The 24,687-nt window shown below is 47.8% G+C and overlaps 1 protein-coding gene across 4 annotated transcripts in view; it reads left to right on the top strand.

Annotated features, from left to right (window-relative positions):
* Positions 1-24,687, top strand: part of FRMD5 (FERM domain containing 5) — a 249,552-nt gene that overhangs the window by 196,559 nt on the left and 28,306 nt on the right. For all 4 annotated transcript variants that reach the window (XM_081156437.1, XM_081156436.1, XM_081156438.1 and 1 more), the window contains exons 2-5: positions 9,709-9,813; positions 14,705-14,747; positions 14,979-15,057; positions 23,665-23,762. In XM_081156437.1, coding sequence (XP_081012563.1) covers positions 9,709-9,813; positions 14,705-14,747; positions 14,979-15,057; positions 23,665-23,762 — 325 coding nt within the window. The remainder of the gene's footprint in view (positions 1-9,708; positions 9,814-14,704; positions 14,748-14,978; positions 15,058-23,664; positions 23,763-24,687) is intronic.

Raw genomic sequence — 24,687 nt, 5'->3', positions numbered from 1 at the left:
TCATTCTTTTTTGGCCTTCAAATAGCACAATATTGAGTTTGCAGCAGACATGCAATACTTTTTCAATGGTGACATCTCAACCAGTGTTGCTGCACAGCCCTCAGGGGACTCTTGGTCTCAGTATTGGTGGCCTTGCCATGCAAAGGCACAGAGATGACAGGAATGTGCCAGAGGCCTCTAGGGCAACTGCTAAGCTCAGGGCTCTTGCCACTCCTGCACTCACCCCTGCTCTTCAGACCATCTTACCCCTCTGCTCTCCATCACACTGCAAGACCTAGATATGGTTTTACCTGAGCCCTGGGGATCTGGTCATTCCTGCCCCACCCCCAGTGCATGTTAGGTGATACATTTCCAAACCCAAGAATTATTTATAGACCAAGAGCCACCTGTTGCTGCTCAGCCACTGAAGTATTACACCTCGGACAGCCCTCAGGAAACTAACAAGATCAGGGACCCAAGGAAGTGCACTCACCTTTAACTTTTACTCAGCCCAGCTTCAGTAGCTCTGCCTCAAAGCAATTTTAGGATCATGGAGGATGAGGTGAAGGAACACTTTATGAGCCCCTCATCTCATCTGTGTGATTTCCTTTCCCTTCTTTATCAGATAGTTGCATTCTCAGTCTTATATACGGGACCATGCAAGTAAAACTTCATTCCACTCCCCACCCCTAATGCCCTTCCAGACAGAAACCCAGGAGCCCCACTGCCACCTGGGTTGTAGTCAAGGAAACCGTGGGCCTGGGGAGGACAGTGGGAGGTAGAGCCTCGGTGCGTTCTGAGAGGATCCTGAGCAGTCCTCCCTGTAAGGCTGGAGGTGGGCGCTGGAGGATCTAACAGGAGTTTCCCGTTGCTCACAGAGGAACATAAACTGACCAGACTCCTAGCAGAGTAACAGTTTCACATAATGGTCTTCACTGTCTCAGGCCTGCTGGAGGCAGTTTCTAGAATTGAATGAATTGTTTAGTTCCTTTATTTACTTTGAGCAATGGCCCTGAGTTTTTTAATTAATTAAACTTGCAATGAATGTCTTAATAAATAGCTCCTTTGTAAAGCTACCTACTTACTCTTTTTAAGGAACAAAAAAAACCAAATTCTTTTTTTGTCATTATTTAAGAGAAGATGGACCTGGAGTGTGATTACTCTGGTCAACTAATAACAGAATCAGAGAGTCTGGGCAATAACAGGACGTGAGATCATTTACACAGAGGGAAACAGGCTCAGTGAGGGGAATGACTTGCCCAAGAGATTGAAATCAGAATGTGCCTTCCCTCACTCCCATCACTTCCCTTCTGCCCCAAACTCCCTGCTCAAAGCTGAGCACAGACTTTTTTCTTTGGAAGGACATCCTCAGGGCACATATCTTATACCCATCACTTCCCATCCAGGAAAGAGAGAGGAAGGAGAAGGCAGGTCATGACAGCCAAGACGAAAGTCTGACCGAGAAGCTTAAAGAGCACAGATACAGGGGAAAGGCAGCAGCCGGCAGAGGTCTGGGCAGCTCCCCACCCGCCTCCTAGACCAGAGCTCCCAGAGGCCAGGGGACGAAGTGCTCTGGAGCAGACTGCCACCCAGAGCAGAATGAGGTGAGAAGGAAGCTCTTTCTCTGAATTAGGTCTGGTAACTGTGAGCTTTACTTTCTGATGATCTAGTTTATGGCAAAAGTGCCATGATTTTGAGCTACTTAGCCATTGAAAATAAACCAGGATTCCAGCCAGGATTGGGTACCAGCCCACTGTCATGAAAGGCAGAATTTGAGAACCTGGCAGGAAGGAGCAGAGTTTCTCCTTGGTATTTTACTGACAAGCCTAATGCTCTGAAGTTGGTACACTTGGTATGTGAAAACGTGAGAGCTGAATAAAAGTGAGAATTGTGCTGACAGAGCTGTGTTGTGGTGGAGTTCAAATATCCACTTTTCTCCCCCTATCCCAGCAGTCTTTGCTCCAAGAGCTGGTAGTACCAACAGGTGCTGGAGGAGGGCTGATCTAGTCCATTTATCCCCACACCATCAACACCAGCAGCATCTTGGAACTTGTTAGAAATGCAAATTAAGGCCTGCCCCAGACCCAGTGAACCAGATACTCTAGGAGAGGGACCCAGCACTTGTTGGGTCCTTCTAGGTGATATGATACAGACTCAAGTTTGAGAACCACTGGTCCAGAGCATGATGTGTTTCTGAATTTGTTGTTTATTAAGGAAACTCTACTGTCAAGTGAGCTAGCCATCTGCCTCCTACCTTGCCTCTCCTCCCTGTCCCCATCCACCACTGGGACATAGAGTCCCTATTGGGAAATTCGAGATTTGTCCTACTGCTTTCGCAGGCCTCAGCATTTGTGCAGTAAACCATCTCTCCACCATCTGGCTCCTGGCCCCAGCTGCCTCACTTCTCTCCACGGACTCTCAGTTTTGTTGTTCTAGTGAGGTTATTTCCACCTGTGCTGTGAAGAGAAGCATTTGTGACTGTGGCTTTGTGCTATTAGTGGGACCACAGACCAAGAGTCAGGCCCTGGAACCTGACCTCAGAGTTCTATCTGCTATAATGAGGGACTTCTCAAGAGAGGCCCTGGCTATGCTGCTCAGGAGAAGCAATGAGAATGACCTGTTGGTCCTAGCGAGGGATTCCAACAGCTGAGTGACTGGGTGAGCTCTGGGGAACTTGGGACTCTGATCAGAGCCATAGGCTCAACTTGTCCATCCGTTTATCTGCCAATACTATGGGCAGTAGCCTAAGGATTCCAGGGAGAGGAATTTGAGACTAGAGTTAGCTCCCATAACTTTAATACCAGAAAGAACCAATTATGTTTTTTTGAGAGAGACTGAAGCTCTAGGTTAATTTAATGAAATACATTTTGCCAAATGCTTTTATCTTTTTCTAAATGCCAAGGCATTAAAAGGTATAGTGTCTGTTGGAACTGTGTTGTTATCTCTTCCTCCGCCTCACTCAACTCTTCCTTCTGGAGTGTTAGGAACACATCAAGGGAATATCATAAGAATCTCTGCCTTTGTCTCTGGTGCTGAGTAGAAGCTGCCAGGCCTCTGAGGGGGTTGGTTTGATGACATATATTTAATATTTTCTACTCTTCCAACCTAGTCTGGGGAAAATAGCCTTGGGGTATGGAGAAGATGCCAATCTGTTCTTTGAGAGCTCTTTAGGGCAGTTTCCAAATGGTTGCCATCTCCATAAGCATAGGCGGACGTGTACCAGTGCCTACCCAAGTGTTCTTGTCTAGAGAGGATTAGCTTCTGTTCTTTGAGTGCACAGTCTCTTTGCTAAGGCCTTGTCATGTTCAAGTCCATTCAGCCTGAAGGAAGAGGTCACAGGAGGCAGAGGAAATTGGTAGAAAAAATACACAGGGTTTTTAATGTATTTTATGTCTCTTGTTTTGAGCCTCACAATCATCCTTTGAAAGATGTAGTATTAGTCTTATTTTATAGATGAGGAAACGGAAGCTCAGACAGATTAAGGTATGTTACCTGAATCTGTATACTCAGGTCTGAGGTCACAAGCTAAGACATGGCAGAGCAGAGTTTCACTCCAACCCTAGTCCTCATCCTCAATGCCTTCGCCTTCCCTGAGCCCTCCCCCTCTCTGCTCTCTCTCCCTCCACCTCAGCTTCTGGGGGACATGAGTGACCCAACAGGATAGTTGAAAAGGAGATTGCACCAGGACTCAAAAATCCTGGCCTGTTTCATTTATGGGATGTGTCCAGCCCAGAATCTATCACATTTGTTGGTGCTGATCTGTAAACAGCTTTCTGCTGAGGGGGGGGAAATTGGGGGAACAGCTACAGGGTTATGAGAAAGTGAGGATGCTGAGCTTGCCATATTTCCCCTGACCAAGGCCACTCCTTACAACTCCAGAAATTCCCAGATTTGCCCAATAACATGTACATTTGCCCTTTGGGTGGTAGGAGGAGGCACTAAAATGAATTGGGAGCAAGACGTATTTACCCCAAAGTTGTGGACTTTCTTCACAAGTTATCTGAAGCAACATTGTATGAGAGGCATAGCTGTATGAAACAGTTGTGTGTGTATGAGAGGGGGAACTATGCACTTCTCACAATACAAAGTAATGAGTTTTTCCCTATCCTTGCTGAGTTTTCAGTAGTTCTGCAGCTGTGACATGACAAGTCCACTGAGATATTTAATACTGGCTGGAAAAATAGAACCAAAATATACTCAACCAATAGCAAGAAACAGTGATGCTTCTGAGAGTCACCTTACTGTAAAAGTGGCCTCTCCCTGGGAAATAGGGACCAGTTTGCTTTTTGTCAGGACCAGCTCAGGTTTTTTTCTTTCCAGACACAAGGAATCCACATAGGAATGGGGCACTGTGGCTCTTGAAGCACCACCATTGACATCTCAATAAGTCTGCCCTCTCATTAGCCCTGCTCTTACAAGCTATACAACAGCAGGTTTGAAGGTTTTGTTCAGAGGGTCTTAATTGCCCTTGTTGAGTCTGGTTTGAGCCATCTGTGCTGACAGAACACTCAGTCCTCCCTCCCATGACATTTACTTGCACACAGACTGGATGTGTTTTCCCCGCCCCATGTGCATGCAATGTGGTGATGAGCTAAGTGAGTCCTCTGACCCGAGCAAGGACTGCCAACGGGGCTTCCTAAGGCACCACGCCTGGCATCTGAACCTACAGATAGCTATTTGCATCATGAAAATCACTGGACTCCCTCAATTGGCATGTAGACTGGGGAGTATTGGTGCAAGAGGTTGCTGCCTTTATTAAGGATTAGGTCAGTGGCTGCAGGAGACTAGGTAGCACTGTTCCCCTCTCCCTCTGAACTCTGACTTCCTTCCACGGGGCTGGAGCCTCTCCCCCAGGAGCCACCTGGCCCCACAGAGCCTCCTGGTTCTATAGCCTAGATGCCAAGTGCGTGCATGGGCCCTGTCCTTCCAGCCTAACTGAGCTCTGGAGTCCATCTCCTCTGAAAGTAGGGAGCAGAAGGCATGGCCTTGCTGCACTTGGCGTAACCTGCTGTGGAAGGTGCTTGGCCACATTTCTCCCTGGAATGAACTTCCCCATCTTCTCCCAGAGTGAGCTTTTTAGCTGCAGCCTCAGCTGTTCCTGGGCAGATTTTGTTGGTTTAGGACTCTGCAAGAAAAGTGGGCTCCTGGGCCAGGAGCTCAGCAGGAGTTTTCTCCCATCAAAGAAAATGTAAATTAGTGTGGAAGGTGCTGAGGTTAAAAAATCTGGGGCCCTGCTGTTAGCATTTGTGCCCCTTGTCTTCCCTCTGCCTAGGGAAGCTGGGCTGGGTGTAGCGTGCAAACACAGAGGTGGGACTGCACCGCAGTAATTGATTCACACTTTTTGGCTCAGCATGCTCAAGCCATGGCCCTGAGAAGATGCGCTAATGTGGCTGTTCTTCTGTGACATTAAAGTGCTTTTACACAGCATCTGCTCCTGAGCCTGGCAGATGTCGCACACACATGCCCTTAGAGGACCCTGAGAAGGAAAGCAAGGAAGTCAGTGGTCTACAAGACATTTAAATATAAAGTTAAGCTAGGATAGAGGCAGACATGCCATCCCAGTCCTGGTGTCTAGTCCTTCCTGTCAGGCCTCTGAGGACAGGACAGCTTGTTCAGCTCTTGCCCTCTCCTCTAGGCCCCCATCCTAGTGAGGCCTTTTTGTACCCTGGACTCTTGTGATTTTGGACTGCAGTTGCACACTGTCCCCTGCCCTCCATCTCAGCTCTGCCTTCTCTAAACCGTGGCCAGCTCCCCTTTAATAGCATGTGGCCTGGGAGCTGAGAAAGTTGGGCTCACTCTTGCCCTGTTCAAGACTCATGTAGTTTGCTCTTAAATTTGGCTTGCCTCTCCAGCCGGTGTGGCTCAATGTTTGAGCATCAACCCATGACCCAGGAGGTCACAGTTCAATTCCCCGTCAGGGCACATGCCCTGGTTTGGGGCTCGATCTCCAGTAGGGGGCGTGGCAGTGGGCAGCCGATCAATGACCCTCTCTCATCAATGATGTTCCTATCTCTCCTTTCCTTTTTCTGAAATCAGTAAAAACATATTTTTAAATATTGGCCTGCCTCACAGGGAAGCTGGATTGAATCAGGTGGGGCCTAATGAGTGTGTGTTGCGGGGGGCTTTCTGCATGTTAGCCCATCTGGTCAGGATGCACCCGGCCAGCGTCCCTGGGATTGACCCCATGATTGGTTCAAATAAAACCACTTCTGCCCCAGGGTATTGATTATGAGGCAGAAAATGCAATGAACCTTGACTACTTTAGGTCACTGGCCCAAGCCTGCTTACTGCCCGCTGCCTCAGTCCCTTCCCTGAAGAATGGACAGGCCATGGAGAACCAGAACCAGGTGCCCAGGGAGGAGCGAGAATATGAACTCTCCCAGCCTCAGTTACGGAATGATTCTGAGGGGCTCACGAACCGTCCTGTACACCATACAGGGAGAGGAAATGGGTCGACTTATATGCACTTTCATAGTTGTCTTATATGCGCTATTATTTTCATATGTGGGTACTATTGTGGTTCATAAAATACAAATTTATTTTCTAATGGGTGCTTAAGTTATTTTGACTCAACAATGACTTTGGGAAGAGAATAATCTCAGAGGTTTAGCTGGATTTGGGTGCTCTGCCTCAGCTTGCTTGTCTTGAAGATAAACATCCTCAGGCCTAGAGCCCTGACATTGTGACTAAACAGTAATCACCTGTCAACACTAGTGCCTGTTTCTCCAGAGTAATCAATGGCACAGCATTCGGCACACAGCACAGGGGTAGCCACAGCGCGAGGGCCACTACAGGCAAAGGGAAGAGAAAATACGATTCACTTGACTTTGCCATCCAACAAAGAAAAGACTGGCTGCCACAGAATATTCCAGAAAGCCTTAGACTTAGGACAGGGAGACTACAGAGAGGAAATTCTAGGATACTGCCAGCATCTGGAAGTGCAAGGGGACCCACAAGCCAGGAAGTTTAAAATTCCTAGACTCTTGCTCCTGCTTGTCCTGGGAGCCCAGCATGGTGGTTCAGCTGAATGTCACTCCTCCCCCCCCCCAAGGCTGCCTTAGGTCCCCCACCAGCCCAGCCACAGACGTGAGTGCTCCAATAGAGGGGCAGCTCGTGGCCTTCCGAAGGTGCCACATCAGAGCTCTGAGTTGAGTCTGCCTTTGTGTTTCTGCTGGGAATGTAAACACAGAATTCTGCCCTAACAAGAAGCTCTTTCCTACCTCCCTGTTGCTCCCCTCACTGCCCTCCCTCCAGCCTTGGAGAAACAACAAAGGAAGATGCTTCTCTTCATTAGTCTACACAAGAGCCTTCAGCTCAGACCATGCATCTTCCACTGGTAAATGGGAACCCGAGGGAACTGTCACTTCATGGTAGGGAGCTGCCGTTTCACCAGATGCTGAGAAATAACAAGAAAAAGATGCGGTTTTTTACTGATATAGGGAATGTGTAATGGGATATGTCTTTTTTCATAACTACCTGAAGAGAAAGCCAGGCTTCCTTTTCTTCCTATGAGGTGGGAGCCCCACAAGTGTGATTGAGCTACCAGCCCATGAGAGTGAGTTGTTTTTATGGAAGACATGATTCTGATGAAAAGCCATGTGATTTCTCTGACCCAGAAGCACCTTTTCCCCACACCTACCCCATGCTCCTACTAATACGGTTGTTGTATGGAAGGAAGCTAATTTCTTCGGCCATTAAAACTCACCCAGCTGGTCACAGTGTAGTAGCCAGCTTGGTGCAAAGTAAAATTTGTAGAGAAAAATGTTCACAATATGCAAGTGCCTTTTAATATTTCATATCAGTTGCTCTGAGAAGGAGATCATGCTGCTCTCCTTGGGGGGGGGGGTGGACATGCCACTTGAGGTAGAGTTAAACATAGCTCCCCTGCTCCCAGGAGAACCTTAACAATGAGTTTAAGCTCTTCCCACACGCTGGGGCATCAGTAAGGAAATAGTTGGCAGCCCCTGCCCAAAATGACAGCTGTTGATGGAAACCTTTGAAAGACCTGGTTTGTGGCCCACCACCTAGAAGTCTCAGGGTGACTCCTAGCAAGTCTCTGTCCTGAAAGTAGCTCTTTCTGGTGGGAGAACAAAGGCGGGGGGAGATTGGGCCCACAACCTCAGGATTATGTTGTGAGAGGGAGCGTGGGGCCAGCCAAAGAGGGGGGTGCCTACATGGCACCACCTTCCTCAGTTGAGCTGTCCACCCACTCACTCATCCTCCCAACCCTTCAAGAATAAGCTGCTTAGGATATTTGCTGAGAGGTGTGATATCCTGCCCTAGTTCTCCTTGGATAGTATAGGGCAAGCCAGCAGAAGGGGAAGAGGTTAGGTGTCAATCTTTCATGGAGCAGGGCCAGGCCCTTCTGTAATTACCCATGGCCTTGGCCCAGGTGAGATGCTTTGGATCTTATAAGACAACCTCGATTTGCATGCAGAATTAGGCTCAGCCACTAGAGATGATGATCTCCGCTGCGGAGACCACTGGGGACAGGCCCAAGGATCAGTGCCTTGCAGAGCTCCAGATGTCTTGACAGTTTCCTGCAAGTCATTCTCCTCCCAGCTCATCCCAGATACCCAGGCAGGTCCCTGAAAGAGAAGGTTATAGGTTTAGAAATTGCCTAATTTCCTCACATTTTGTGAAAACTTTTAGCTAACCCCCTACCTCCTATTCATTTAATCATTTGTTTATTCAACAAATAATTATTGAGGACCTACTTGCCATATGCCAGGCCCTGAGCTACGTTCTGGGGGAGGGCTCCTGCCCTTAAGAAAATTATAGCCTAGAAAGGGAGCAGACAAACAAATAAATAAGTAAACAAATGAACAGGATAATTACAAATTACTGTCAGTGCCATGAAGGAAATAAACAGGATAAATGAGATAGAAAGTAGCTGGGAGGAGCTGTTCTGTAGGAAGGACCCCTCTGCAGAGAGGACATTTAAGCGGAAACCTCAAGGGCAGGAGTGGCCGTAAGAAGAGCTGGAGGAAGAGTGTACCAGGTAGAGGGAGTATGAAGATGCAGAGGCAGAAAATCCTTGGAGCATTCAGGAACAGAGGCCATGCCAAAGAGCAGTGAGGAGAGTGATTTGGGGTGAGTTCAAAGAAGGGGCAGGAGCCAGGTAGTGTTCGGCCTTGGAGGCTGTGATCAGAATTTGGATTTTATCCTGAGAGCAATGGGGAGCCACTGATTGTGTAAAGCAAGAGTGGTGATGTAATTAAAGATCACTGTGGACTCACTGCCACCTTGTTTGTAATAGATCAGAATCAAATCCCATCCATGTGGAGCTGGGTAAAGAAATTTAGGTTTATTCTGGTGGTAATGCAGCAGTTAAAAACTGTGAGGCTCATCCATCCATACTGCTACAGAAGGATTTGCAAAATACCCTAAATGGGGAAAAATCCCAAGAAACAGTATGCTGCCAATGTATTTTTAAAAGAGGAGATGTATATGTATAGAGACTTGCCTATAATGTAATATAAGGGTACAGAAAAACCTGGGGAGGGGAACTGAGGCACAGGGAAGGAAAGGTTCTTGGGCTCCTTTCAGGTGCTAAAGCCTCAGAATTCCAGAGAATATCTAATGCCTCACAAATAGAGGACATAGTTATGGATAGGTGCCCCTTTCATATCCTCATGCAGTGGTTACGAATGATTTTTAATGACCATCAACACGAAATTCCACTGAAGAAGCCCTCTCGTTTCTCAAGGGAGCTTTCTTTCTTTGCAGAGAGATGCCAAAGGCCAGTACCTGTTTGACCTTCTTTGCCACCACCTGAACCTACTTGAGAAAGACTATTTTGGGATCCGCTTTGTGGACCCAGATAAGCAGCGGGTAAGTCAATATTCAAAGCACAAATGAAGGAGAAGTTTGGCCAGTAAGCCTACCACCCATCTTCAAAGTTTAGCCTCAGGAGCCAGGGACCAACCAGACCCTGAGGTTGGGTGTCATCTCTTTAAGTTGTATCATGAGACCTGGAAGACACCTCAGCAAAGCTCACCCAGTGTGCTCATCGTTTTACAGATGCTGAAATGCAGCCTGGAGAGCTAACGTGATTTGCCCAGTTTCCCCGTCGGAGGCAGAGCAGCCAGGCTGGTGGTGTGGTCTCAGAGCCCAGGTCACAGGCTGACCCTCTCCTACCCTCTTTCTAGTAAATGGGCTGAGCCACACTGTTCTGGTTAGGAAGGGCCTCACCTGAGGCGCCACACCACCCAATCTGAGCAGGGCAAAGAGAGCCGAACTGACACGGGCCTTTCGGGGCCTTGCAAATCCTGCAGTTCTTTTCTGCTCTACGCAGTATGGGCGGCTCTACAGATAAAGGGCACTGACAAGGGCTGTGACATTCCTGACGGGTAGAGGAACAAGTCCGCTATCCCCAGACCCCTGCTCACCTCTCCAGCTTCACCTCCCCTGACCTTTCTCCTTCTTGCTGTGGCCCAGCCAGACTGTTCCATGGCTTCCAGACATGTCATCCTTCTCTCTCTCTCTAGAGCCTTCACCTACACAGTTCCCCCTGCCTGGAATATCTCTTCTCCACACTCTACACTCTTCCTCACTTCTCCACACTCTACACTCTTCTGGCTAATGCCTTCTCACACAGAAGGTCTTAGCTTAGACTTTTGCTTCTTCCAGAAGTCTTCCCCAGCCCCCACTCTGAATAAGGGGCCCTCCTGTGTGCCCCATGTGCCCTGTATTGCCCTTGTCATGGCCCTCAGCCCACCAGGCTGCGATTGCCTGTAAATGTGAGTCCCGTGAGGGCATACACACTATCTTATTCATGACTGTATCCCGTGGAGCTAGTACAGGGCCTGGAATATAGTGGGTATTTAGTAGGTATTTGCTGAAGGAGTGATGAGTGGGTGAGTTTATGGCTAGTGGTGCCATATTCCCCCCTCCGCTTGCCCAGGTGGCCCACTAGCAAACACCTGCAGTTTTTGCAATGCTGTCCATCAGCCCTTTGCTCTCTGTGGGGATGTACTCTCTGGCATCCCCACCAAAGTGGGGCAGTATACAGAAGCATTAGGGCCTCAATGTCTCCCTTCCCTTCACCCCTGCCCACCACCCAGTCTTGTCTACTACCCTCCAAAAACATGATCACCATGAATCCTAGGGGGCCCCCTTTCATGGGTCCACTAAATTTCTTCACAGCTGCACGCATGGGCTTCATCTCTTTCGCCACTAGGTTACCTTGGAGGGAGCCCCGGAGGGTGCAGCCTCCCGGCAGTGGCCAGGACCACAGGAAACGAATGAATGGGTGCTCCCCTCACCATGCGCGTCAGGTGCTGTTTTGTTCTTTGATGCTCTGAGCCAGAGATTTTCAACCTTTTTCATCTCATGGCACACAGAAACTAATTACTAAAATTCCGTGGCACACCAAAAAATATATTTTTAGCTGCTCTGACAAAAAAAAATTATGTATAATTTTGATTCATTCACATGGAACTGCTATTGTTGTGTTGGCTGTTGTCATTTTTTTATTTGACAATCTAAAGGAAAAGAGGTCAGTGCCCCTGATTAAATGGTCAAGTATTGCAGGTTTTAAAAATTGAAAATCGCTGCTCTGAACCATTGTGTCTCCAGGTCCCATTTAGGGTTTTATGCTAAACACATGAACTTTCAAAAAGAATCAGAATGATCCCTTTACTCTGACAAGCCCTGTCCCACTTTGCTGACATGTTTCATTTCTCCTGGCTCAGCAGAATTTTGAGCATCACCAGTGTTTGGAAAGTACATTGAGGTCAGCCCCTCACCCTACAAAGGCTCCACTGTCTTGACATAATTACTGTCCTTAGCTCTGGGCCTCAGTATAAGTCTCCAGAAAGTGCCATGACACCAAGCAGCTACGTGTCCTCATGCCCTGTCAGTGTCCATTCACTGTATGCTGATGGACTGTTTCTACAAAGGGGTCCTTTGTTGCTGATTTGTTCATTCTTTCGGCCTGAGCTGCCTCTCCTTGAGGAGGAAGGCCAGTTACCCTGAGGTCTGCATCTCCCAAAGAGAGCAGCATCTGAAGAAGAAAGGGCCCAGTGTGTCCTGCTTATTCTTTTGAAGTTTGAGAGTAAGAGAGCGTGTGGAGGTGGTGAGGATTAAAGGCAGAAGGAGACAGAGAAAGGTAAGGAAATGGGGAAAAGAGAAATAAACTTTCATGGAGTAGCTACCGTGGGCCAGGCTCTGCACTGAGCACGAAGTTAACTGATGACTATTGAACACAGAGTTGTATCAGGCACTAAACTGTGAGCTTCATATATGCTATTTAATTCTTGCCACAAATTATATTATCCATCTCCAGATTAGTAAATAAAATCTCAAACAGGTTCAGTAACTTGCCCAAGGCAGGTGGCAAAGCCTGTCTCCACTTCAGACCTGTCTTACCGAGAGCCTGTGTGGTTTCTAAGGTCCCATGTTGAATTCATACCTGAGGGCCTCTGTTTTTGTGATTCTTCGTCTTTATTGAGGGGTTAAGGAGAGCAGGGAGGCTCAAGAGGGTCCTTGAGAGCTGTGGGGAAATGGACCTGTAAAGAATTGTCATCCTAGATCTACTGATTCATGGTACAGATGGAGGAGGTAGGATCCCAGCTCCCCAGAGTGTGAGGCTTTAAAATAAACCTCCCCTCCTGGGGCACCAGGCGGTCTGTACCCAGCGCTCACATCCATCTCCTCACTGCTGCTCTGCAGGGGTCTCCGTGGGGTCTGGGAACTCTCCTGATCCCTCTCGGAGGAGCTGCCCTCATGTCACCCTCTCCCTCGTTCCTGGCTCAGCTTCTCCTTTCAAGGTGGGGATACCCTTTCAAGCCTCTAGAGCCTGAATATTCTGCCACATTGGCCCATTGCCCAAAGACAGGAACAAACTGCCCCCCTCTGAGTCGTCTCCTCCTCACCACTCTTCCTCAAACCCATGTTATCAGTTTCCTAGTGACTCTGGGACCCAGATTCAGCCAGGCAGGCACAAAAGGTAACTCTGGCCATCACCATATTCTTGGCATCCTTTCAAGATTTCTCTTCCAGACCCTTAAAATCTCTTGGACAAGCTGTGACCACTTTCTACTCCCTTCCCACCCGCTCCTGACCTCCTCCAGCCTCACTCCTTTCTTCATCTCCCACTCCAGGACAAACCAAAGTCCTCTAGCCAGCTTCTTGCCAAGGGGAATAGCCTCTGTATCTTCACCTCCATCTCGCTTCTGCTGATAAAGGATCTCATGAGTCATTCCTCATAGTTTCTAACTTTATTTACTTTAGTCTGTCACCGGAATGTCTAGGGGCGTCCTGTTTACTGAGTCCCAGACACTTGCGAGTTCTCCCTGTGCGAAGTTCTAGTGTACTCTGAACAGATGGGCCTCCTCTACCTGCACCTGCACGGCCTGCAAACCCAGTTGTTTCCATGCAATTTCATCTCTTGCCTTTGCTCCCTGTGAAGCCAAGCCGCGGTGGGCCGTGTAATGTGAGAAGGACCTCTTAACCACATTGAGTGGCTATAATGAGTTGCTAGCCTCGTGGGAACTCAGATCAGAGGAAGCAAGAGAACAGAATGTCAGCCCAGATTATCCATGTGGAGCTGACGAGAGAACTGGCTCTTAGTGGGTCCATTAACTGCATGACCCACGGCCCAGCCCAGAAGGTGAGAGCTGAGAATCGAGGTGGCCAGAATGCTGTCTGCGTGGCCCTGGCTGCTTTCCTGCAAAGGGAGGACTCTGCCAAGATGTTACACTAAATGGAAGTAGCCAGAAAAGAGGGAGGTGAGGGCCTGGTTCGTTCATCCCTTCGATAGTTGCATACTGAACACGGTGCTGGGCACGGGCAATGCAGTGCAAACAAGATAGTTTTCTGCCCTCACAGAGCTCATGACTAATGGTTTTAAGCTACTTCCAGATAACCAAACCCAAATAAGAAGTTCTACCTCTCTGCAAATTGTCAAGGTTGCTGATTAGCATAAAAGCTACAAACATCAATAATGCATTTATAAAGCATCCATGTAGAAATGGCAAACAGATATAGAATGGTCTCATTTCTTCCTTTCCCAAACATAAGTACCATGGGGGAAATGTATTGCTACTATGTCCTCCCTCCATGAAATTCCAAGGGACACAGAATACGATCCTACACATCGGCTGTGGTTAGTTATCTTGTGAGACAGACTTTAAACATCCCTGGATGCTAAGGAATCCTGAGCGCGTATCTGTCACACAGGGTTTGGCAATCTGTGTTACTCAAACAGAGATGGAAGATACACCAGCCATCCCTGCCTTCTCACCATTCATGAAATCCTATCTGTCAGTACTTTCTAGAGCTGCTACCAATAGCCTCTGTCCCCCTGCCAAAGAAAATGTTGGCGTGTAGCACAAACACATACAACCCATTAAAGTCAGTATTTCCCTACTCAAGCCAGGTGGGGCTCAGCCCCCATCACACACGCGTACATTTACTTGTGCCTGCTGGTACGCCAGAAACATGGCTCAGAATGTTGGCACCCTACGGTGAGAGGTGGCCTTGCCAGGGAAGCCCAGAAATGGCATCTGAAGCTGGAACTCTTTCCCCCTTCACAGCTGGTTCCCTGGGGAACTTTTCAGAAAATCCTATCACTCTCTACTCTCCAAGCCTACATATCACAAGCTTTGGGGCTGCTTTCACCCTGGGCTACAATCTGTCTGGTTATTTAAATTGGGTTAAACAAGTTATATTTGACACTGCTTCTCATTAGGGTTTTCTTGTTCTGCGTTCTCTGTTTCAGCATTGGTTGGAGTTTACGAAGTCCGTGGTGAAGCAGTTGAGATGTAAGTATGCTCTAAGAAAAGACTCAAGCCCTGTCCCTGGGGAGGGTGGGGTGAAACCTCCCACTTGCAATGAGTCTTGGTAATTTTCCACTGTTCTGAGTATACGTTGCCCTAAACGTCCGAGGATTTTCTTCTGAGGGTTCAGAGGCCCATGCATCCTGGTGGGGAGGGGAGCCCAGTCATCTCTGGGCCAGAGGATCTTCCCTGATGGGCTACTCTTCTTCTCTGCAGCCCAGCCTCCATTCACCATGTGTTTCCGTGTGAAGTTTTACCCTGCAGACCCTGCTGCCCTAAAGGAAGAAATAACCAGGTGAGACTAGACATACCTCCCTCAGCCACTAAGACCTACTGGGGAGGACAGGAGAGAGGGACTATAACCCCTCAGATCCTCTAGTTTGGAAGCTCCTAACTCTTAGAGATAAAGAATTCTTCCTAAATATAACTTTACTTCTGTATTTCATTCCCACATGCTTTCCTTCCTCACCCGTCAGTAGAATTGGAACAGAAGGAGCTTGTTCCTTCAGGAAGTGTGAACACTGCATCCTGAACTGGTGCTCCTCAGAGGGAGCTGGAGTAACTAATGAATCAAATGCATGTTTTTCTTTTACCTGTGATGTGGCCACAGTGGATGTTTTGGGGAGAGTTTTCTGGCTGTTTTGGGGGGAGATTAAAATAGACTCCAGTGACCTAACGTACTTGGGAAATGCCAAAGCATGACACTGAAGAACCAGCTGGGAAATACTGAAGGTTTAAAATCAAGTGGGTGAATGCCAGTGTGCTGATGGATCAGGTCCATGATGAACTCTCATTGTGGGCACTGTGTTCTGCAGACAGCAGACGGCTGTAGGGAACAGAGCCGATCTCTCCCGGCACCTCTTGAGGATGAGACAGAACCTCTGTGCCCACAGCCATCCTGTAAGAGGGTCAGTGAATAGGAGCTTCCAGCTTCTCCAGGGTTTTGTGTATCAGAGCCAAATTCACTCTAAAAGTATTGCCTCGGAGATTTAGGAAGTCTATGTAACAGGCATCCTTAATTTTTATACTAGAAAGATCTAATGTTGACATAAGCAAAACCTTGATGTTACCTTGTGGAGGGTGGGGCCCCAGGTGAAGCGGTCATGCCAGGGAATCCTGGAGCCGAGGAAGAAACAGCTCTGCCAGCTCCCTCCCTCCCTAAAAGCTTCGAGACAGCAAAGACTGGAGTGAGGCCGTTACCAGTCATATGGACTGTTGGTCCTATAAGGCTTCCAGATTTACTTCTAGATCCTGCCCTGCTTGAGAAAATCCAAAACAAAAGGAAAGAGGAGGGAAGGAAAGGAAGGATGTGGAATTATTTTCACTTCATGTTTTGAAGAGCGCGCCACGACCTTTATATCCGGTAAAAGGATCAGAAGTTTCTTGGAGAAGGAAAATGAGGAAATGGGGAGAGAAGAGGGCGAGAAACAGGAACAAGGAGTGCAAAGGAAGCACAGAGCTGGGACAGGGAGAGAAAGTGGCTCCTTCACACGGACCTGGTGGAGGGTGCGGCAGCCTGACCTGGTCAGATCAGGGCGGCTGTCTGCTCCGGGTGCATGGAGTGCTGTGCACCCACCTCCTTTGAAACACGGAGGGCGAGGAGGGGTGTAGTTGGAACCAAACCTCATGCTCCTTACTGGACATAGAAGCTACAGGCTCTGCTCATCCACATGGAAGTGGATCTGGCTCCCCACTTTGCTTCTAAAAACCAAGCTCATCCATATTAATAAGCAATCATGTAGAGTCAGGCAGGACAGTGAAGGTAGAACTACTATGTTTAACAGCTTAAACAGAGAGGAGTTTTGGCAAAGCACTAGCCTGCCTTGCTCTTTATCTCTAGAGTGTTTGCTTTAGCTCTGAGCACATCTCTCCTCTCCCCTCCCTTCTTCTTCCTCTCCCACTCTCTCTCCCTCTGTCTTTCTGTTGAAAGAGGTGATGATGCCAGGCCACACCCAGAAGTCCATGCTCCTGTCCACATGTCAGAGCAAATCTAACACATCTTTGCTGAGAACCTGGCACCTCGCCTCTTAACAGCACACATCAGGATCGCCTGGTCTGCACCTCACCCACCGACAGTGGGACAAGAGGGATTGGTTGATACAACCCAGTGAGAGCACCACAGGCACATGGCTTTCTGATTTGATTAAAGGACAAAAATATATGGTGATCTTGGCCCTTAGGAGGAGCTCTTAACACACTTTTCTAAATCAAATGTCACTGCCTAATATTAATGTACAGACCCAACTACCCAAGAAGCAGCATAGACCCGAGAGCTCAGATCCTATTTGTCACTTCTTAATTATGTGGCCTTGGACATAAGATATTTAACCTCTCTGACCTTCAGATTCCTCCTTTATAAAATGAGGATAGTGATAGCTACCTCATAGAATTGTTGAGAGGATTAACACTATACACGGTCTTGTACTTCTTAATACATGCTCCACCCATGAGCCTCTCACCGAGCAGAGGCTCGATGCCTGTTTACTGCCAGATTGGTTACATGGTCCACGGACCCTAAGGGCTCTGCTTATGGGGCCCAAGTACAGCTAGCTCTGGCTTTTCTTTGTTTATGTGAAAGACACTTCTTTGCTGATCATCCCCTCACCTGTTCTGTCCCCTTTCCCTGCCAGCAAGAGTCCTAACATTTCAGCAGCGAACTTTTGAGAAGTCAGAGAGAAAGCCATCTTGGGTAATCACCCAAGTCCTGGTCAGCACAGCAGGGGGAACATGCCAGGCCTCTCAGCAAGTCAGCAGACTCCAAGGACACTGACAAGTGTGTGAGCTCCTCCCCATCTGCATGCATTTGTGCTGACCATCCTCAACTGCTCTCCTCCTCTCTCCATCTCTCCAGCTTTTCGTCCCTAGAATGCAATTTCCAAGCGTTGTCAGGACTGTGAGTCACAGGGTGCCTGCCCCCCCTCCCCGAGGCATTCGTTAGAGGCCTTAGAATTAGCTGCATCTTTCTCCTCCACATCCCTGCTGATCTTAAAAGAGCAGGTCCCTGCCCCAGCCTTACTCAATACCCATAATTCATTCCTGGCTTAGAGCCCTCCACACCACTTTCCTGCCAAACTAATTTAGCTGTCAGTGTGTTTTTTCCTAGCAATATTGGTCCTAAATTTCACCACCGTCTCAGCTATTCCCATAAAGCCAGGCTGAGAGAAGGGGATGAAGTAGGGAATAAAGAACTGTGCTTCATTTTATCTCCTGGACTCTTCCCAGATGATAAATTTAGTGGCCAAATCCTGATTAATCTCTTTTGTCATTTTTTAAAGTAATAAATAGATTTTCTTGTCTGAGCTGGAGACAAGGCAGAGAAAATGGGGATTAGGCACCAGATTTAGCTTTTAACAGGGACTGCAGGTGTATGAACTCTTTGGAAAGATCGAGTAATAGAAGGAAACTGAGTACAAAGGGGGCCCCACCTTCTAAGGAAGCAAACTGCATGACACAAGTTTGAGCAGGTGCTCAAAAAAAAATGTTAATAGAATGAGCAAATATATGCATGAATGAATGGGGTTTTCAGGTTATTTATTCCTTCAGTGAATATCACTTGAGCCCAGCTTAGGCTAAGATGGGTTGGCAAACTTTGTCTATAAAAGGCCAGATAGTAAGTATTTTAGGCTTTGTGGCCATGTGGTCTCTGTCACAACTACTCATCTCTGCCATTGTAGAGCAAAAGCAGCTATGGACACAGTATACAAAGAAACAAGCTTGTCTGTGTTCTAATAAAATTGTATTTTATTTCATTGGAAACTATGGCAGCAAGCTGTAGTCTGCTGACCCTGGGTTAAGGAATCAAAAGGAATTCAAAGCTCTAGCCTGTTTGGCTCAGTGGTTAGAGCGTTGGCCCAAGGGCATGTACCTTGGTTGTAGGCTCAATCCCCGGCCCTGGTCAAGGCCTGTGCAGGAGGCAGCCAATCAATGTGTCTCTCACATCAATGTTTCTCTCTCTCCCTTCTCCCTCCCTTTCTCTTTCTCTCTCTCCCTCCGTCTCTTTCCCCCTCCCTCCCTTCCACCCTCTCTGAAAAGCAATGGAAAAAATATACTCTCGTGAGGATTTTTAAAAAGGGGGGAGTGCTCCAAAAACCCTGGGTTCAAATCCCAGGTTTTTCTTTACCTAGCTACGTGACAAGGCAAGCAACAATATCTCTGATCATTCAGTGTCCTCACCCGTGAGACAGGGATTAAAAACCAGTAGTCACCCCATAGTCACCTCATTGTTGTGAGAATTAAATGAGAGCATGTGTGGCCTTGGCCAGTGTGGCTCCGTTGGTTGGAGCATCACCCCATACACCAAAAGGCCGCGGGCTCAACTCCTGGTTAGGGCACATACCCAGGTTGTGGGTTTGATACCCAGTCGGGACGCATGTGGGAGGCAACCGATCAGTGTTACACTCACATTGATGTTTCTCTGTCCCTCTCCTTTCCTCTCTCTCAAATCAATAAAAGCATGTACTCGAGTGAGAATTAAAAAGAGAGGGCGTGTGTGTTAAACAGTACAATGTGTAGCACGCAGCATGCACTCAGTAAATCATTAGTATTGTTTTGTTATTTGTCATCTCTTTCTCCCACTGGAATGTCCCTGCTGGACTCCCAGCGCCTGTGCACTGCCTGCACGTGTAAGTGCTGAGAACTAGAAGGCTGGATGGCCCTGGGGGGGGTGAGCAGGCGAGCTAGGCACAGGGTAGATGGGCCCTCTAGAATATTAAAAGTAAATAAAACATGTCTCTGACTCCAAGGAGCTTGCAGTCTAGTATGGGAGAGGAAGACATACTAAGCATGATTTTACTTAGGAAAAAGGATGTTGGAAAACAGAGGAAGACAGAGGCAACGAAGGAAGGTGGGGCCAAAGGATCTTCTGGAAGGAACTCTTCAGGAGCCTCCAGTGCTTTCCAAGGTTCAGAACCTTTAATTCTGGAAATATCTGTGGATTCATCCCCACCCTTTGGTATCAGAAAGCATATGCCAAAGCCAGTACCTTGAAGAGATGTACATGTTACAGAAAATCTCAGGTTTTCCTTGTTCGTCTTTTAGGCTTTCACTTATTCATTCCCCCATCAATATAGGACAACACAGGCATTAAAAATGGAGGTGAGGTACCCGACCAGTGTGGCTCAGCTGGTTGGAGCATCGTCCTGTCCATCAAAGGTGGCAGGTTTGATTCCTAGTCAGGGCACATACCCAGGCTGTGGGTTCCATCCCCAGTTGGGGTGCATACAGGAGGCAACCAATCAGTGTTTCTCTCTCACACTGACGTTTCTCTCTCCCCCTCCCTTCCTCTCTCTAAGATCAATTTTAAAAAAAAATGGAGGCGAGGTAAGGCCTCCTGCAGCCAAAAGGAAACAGGCAAAGTTTACCCCAAAAAAAAGTGTCCTAAAGGAACAAGCTTGTCTTCAGTCTGGTCTAAAGCTAATTTCTTGTTTGGTTCCAATGAGGATTTCTTTCTGATGACAGAGTTCTCCTGACTTCGTTTAGGAGCCCCCTCGCTCTAACCTGATAATTAACTGAATTACCAGAGGTGTAGAAGCAGCACTGGGCCCTGAGTCAGGAGGCCTTCTTGATTCTGGTCACTGTGTCTCCTCAGACAAGTCACTCTACATCTCTGGACTTCTACTTCCTCAGCTACAAAAGAGAGAATTGGGCTCTAGTAACTCCCATTCTGAGGTTCTGGAATTGGGCTACCCAACTAGTCTGCTCATCAGGAGCTGGCTGGGCTGGGTGGCCCCAGTAAGCTGATCCCTTGCCTGGCAACACAATGGCCCTGGTGGCAGTGCCTCTGGAAACACGATAGTCTTCCTTAGGCCCCTGTGTGGCAGGAGAGAACATGCCAGGGTCTCTTGAGAGTAGGCCTAAGGATGCTATGAATCATGTGGGATATATTTTCATGACAAACACCATCAAGTCATTGGTACCTCCTTGAATGAACAAAACATGAAGTTTGATGGAAGGCACTGTAGCAGAAGAGGAAGGGGGACCCTAGTGCAAGTCTCTACCTTGAAGCCGCCAGTTCATTCTTTCATGAGCTCAACTCTTCTTGTCCTCTAAAAACTGTGGCTTGTTTCTTTAGGATGTTGACTTGCCCTTCCTTCTCGCTCTTCTTCCAGTTGCTGTACCATTGCCTATGTTTCCATGGCCTTACCCTTGACCTCCCTGTAGCTGTCCTACCTCCAAAAGTCTGAAGAAACCCCGCCCCACAGTGGAAAGCCTGTTTCCTTTCCAGCTCACATGAGGCCCCTGTCAAGCATCCATCAATAAAGATGCCTGTTAAAGACAAGTGGTTCTCAGTGTGAGGAAGGCAAAGAGGGCTCTAGAGGGGCTTTTTCAAACCCAGGAGCACTCATACACATATAGATTCTCACATGCTCCCCTGGGAATGTTGTCTTAACCACCACATTGAGAATCACTTTCCAGAGCCTTACTGCCCCTTTGATACATCTTCAATCCAGTATGTGCTGTCCCTGAATTCTGAACACAGATAAGGAGGGAGGTGTGAGAGGAGAGATCAGTGAGCAAGGGGCAAAAGGTTTGCTTCCACATCCCACCAATGCCTGTGGAAGGTGGGAGTTGGAACAGTGAGAGGCAGAGAAGCCTTTTCCCCTCCCCCTCCGTTCCCTTGCTCTCTTCCTCTCCCTCTCCCACACACCGGGTGGCATTTCGCTGTGGGAAGCAGTGAAGACAAGCTGGATTTGGTAGATCCGTCTTAATTTTTCACTCTGCGTGGTTCCTTTTTCCTTCAGCTTTTCTTGGCAAACATTGGGTCAGAGTGGGATAGGTGATGGTGACTGAGGTGAGGAGGGGAGCTCTTATGAACTTCCAGACTGTAACACCCACTTTCCCTTTGTTTTGAGGAGGGAAGTCCATCCCGATGTGGTTAGAAGGATGCTTATGCTTAATCTATATACAAATCACCTGGGGATCTTGTTAAAATGATTCAGTAGGTCTAGGATGGGCCTCATATTCCCCATTTCCAACAAGCTCCCAGATGTTGCTGCTATGGGGGCCACACTTGGAGGAGGAGTAGCAAGACCTTAGGAGAGAAGAGGTTTGCTTGCTCCTTGATTTCTGTTTGTTAATTACTGGAATCACCCAGCCCAAGGTTCTCAGTCACCTGCTGGCACCCCTCCCCACCCCAGAGTTGCACTGTCAGTGGTCCTCTTTCTCAAGCATTTTCACATGACAAGTGAGCCTGGAATCTTGTTTCATTCTTCAGCCTGAAAACAGAAGCAGTGGAAACTTCTGGTTATCTAAGGAGGACCCAATGTCTTTTCCGATAGAATTTAAGGGAATATTACTACATGTCCATTACTCCTCTAGGGGTGCTGCAGTTATCTATGGCTGTCCAACAAAGTACCACAAAACTTAAGCTAACAAACATGTACCATCTCTCAGTTTCTGTAAGTCAGGAGCTCCGAGCAGCTTAGCTGGGGGGTTCTGGCTCAGAGTCTCTCAGGGGACTGCAGGCATCTGAAGGCTTGACTGGAGGATTCATGTCCAAGACGGTGTACTCATGTGGCTGTTGGCAGAAAGTGTCGGTTCCTAGCTGGCTGTTGACAAAAGACCTCGGCTCCTCACCGCATGGACCTTCTAAAGGGGTGCTTGAGTGCCCTCAAGCAGGATGAAAGATCCAAGGGGAAGAGAGAAAAGGGGGAAGGTGCAGTGGCCCTGTGACCTGGTCTCGAAGGTCAGACTCTACCCTCTGCTCTACTCTGTTTGTTAGGAGCAAGTCACTAAGACCAGCCCACACTCACAGGGAGGGGATTACGCTCTGCCTCTGGGGATGAGTGTCAAAGAATTTATGGACATATTTTTAAACCACCACAGATGTCCCCCCGTCCAGGGAGCCACTGTGGTAGGTGACTCACCTAAGAGTTTGCTACCCCTGGCTTTTGCTCTTCCAAGGGTACCAGCGAGGTTATGAACATTGGAGACCACACTCCTGGGCTGACATTTTCAAAGTGGAAAGTCAGCAATTCCATTCCACTGTGACAGGGTCCACTGACTGCTTGTGAAGCTATGAAGCAGTGATAGTGCCGGGAGGGCAGTGTAGCAGTGATGAAGAGCCAGCCTCAGGAGTCTAACTGTCCTGAATTTGAATCCTGGCTCTGCCCCTTACCAGTTGTGTACCCTGGTGAAATCATTTGAGCTTCAGTTTCTTTATCTTAAAAAGAAACATAATGTAGCACCTATCTCAAAGTGTTGAGTGAGAATTAGACGAGATGCTGCATGTAAAGTGCAGAGCCCTTGGGCTGGCAGACGGAGCATTCAGTACACACCAGTTGCTACTGGCCCTTGCTCTTGATATTCTGTCTCCACCTGAGGTGAAAGCTTCCTGTACCTGAAGAAATGCTAGCCACAGGTTTCCGTGCTTCCTTCACCCGGCCTCTTCTCACACCTTATTCAAATTTCGAGATGCCTGGCTGATCTCTGCCAGTGACTGAAGGCTGTTCCACAGACGGACAGATTCTCCAGACAAGGCAAGGCAGAGCTCCTCCCTGGGCTCGTTCCCTCCACCACCGTCTGCCTCTTAGGAAGGAACATCAGCCGGAGTCCAAGGCGGAGAGAGGCCCAGTCGGGCCCTCCCTTCCAACATAGGTTTCTTTTTTGGTGCTGAATCGATCTGGGCCGGCTCCTCCCAAAGCCCAGCGCTGGGGGGACAATGTTTTTACCAGGAAGCGCCATTTCTGTTTTGACCTACAGAAAAAAACTGACAGGTTCTTTTGAATTGAACCTCAAATCAGTTCAGGGCAAAGTACTAGAAAGAGTCTTCAGGGAAATGGAGAATATATTTGTTCTGTGGTATGTTTTGAGATTTTTAAATGTAGTAAAAGTGTCCTGACAGAGTTTTTGTCTTTAAAGCAATCAAAGGAATCCCTTATATTTCACTGTGTTTTCTCTCCAGGTATTTAGTCTTCCTGCAGATCAAAAGGGATCTCTACCACGGGCGCCTCCTCTGCAAAACGTCAGATGCCGCCTTGTTAGCGGCTTATATCCTTCAAGGTAATGACTTTTGACAGGATAAATTTGCTTTTCATGCTAACTGCTGATTACATTATTTCGCTTACCACAGATGACACTTCTTGTATAGACACAGATATATCTAACGTGAAGCGGAGTCCGATGAGAGGGTTTTGCCTCGACTCCCCAGATGCTGAAAGCTCTGGCCACTCAACCCTGCACTGCACCCAAGGTCTTTGTGCCAGCCCCTCAAGTCTCTCTCACTGTGTTTGGGGTCCCTGCATCCGTGGGTGATGAAGTTACTGAGACTCTGGAGAGTCATCTGAATCCACTTTTCCTTTCATGCGAATCTCAGAGACATGAAGCATCTTGGAATTCCGGTCCCTATTTCAGGGCCCTTTCTGTTCAGAGCCCTCAGAGTTGAAAATGTTTCCAAGTAACAAACACATTTCCTAACATGCTAATAAGGTAGAGTTGAGTCTGTACCCAGCTGGTGCCCAGACTGGGTTTTGTTTTGGGGTTTTTTTGCGCAAAAACAGTGGGAAAGGTAAGCATTCTTCATAAATAATCCCTCCTCCTCTCGTGAAATGCAAGGGACTTCTAAGTGCCACTTCCTAGACTTGTTTTAGCCCTTAGGCCTAAGACTGTCACTGGATTGTTTTGGACCATAGCACTAAAATCATGAAGTTTCCATCAAAGAATCTGAACTTTTAATTGGAAATCTGTGAAAGCCAGGAAGCTACTTTATGAAGAGAACCTGGAAAATCCTTGCCAAATAGAAACTAAAATTCTTCTGGCAGGAGAAATATCACAGCTGTGTTAAGAATGTAAAAGTCAGCCCATTACAACTTTGCCTTCTGAGACTCCTATTTTTAAAAATCACCTAAACAGGAAGGTACTTGGCAACCCCAAGGTACCCAAAGAGGCCCCTTTCATTTTTAAAGGAGAACCTGGTTTGATGTAAGTG

Source organism: Miniopterus schreibersii (genome assembly GCF_964146895.1).
Source record: "Miniopterus schreibersii genome assembly, chromosome: 1".
NCBI lineage: Eukaryota > Metazoa > Chordata > Mammalia > Chiroptera > Miniopteridae > Miniopterus > Miniopterus schreibersii.
Note: the sequence above shows the minus strand (reverse complement) of the source record. Positions and strands in the feature narration are given on the sequence as shown.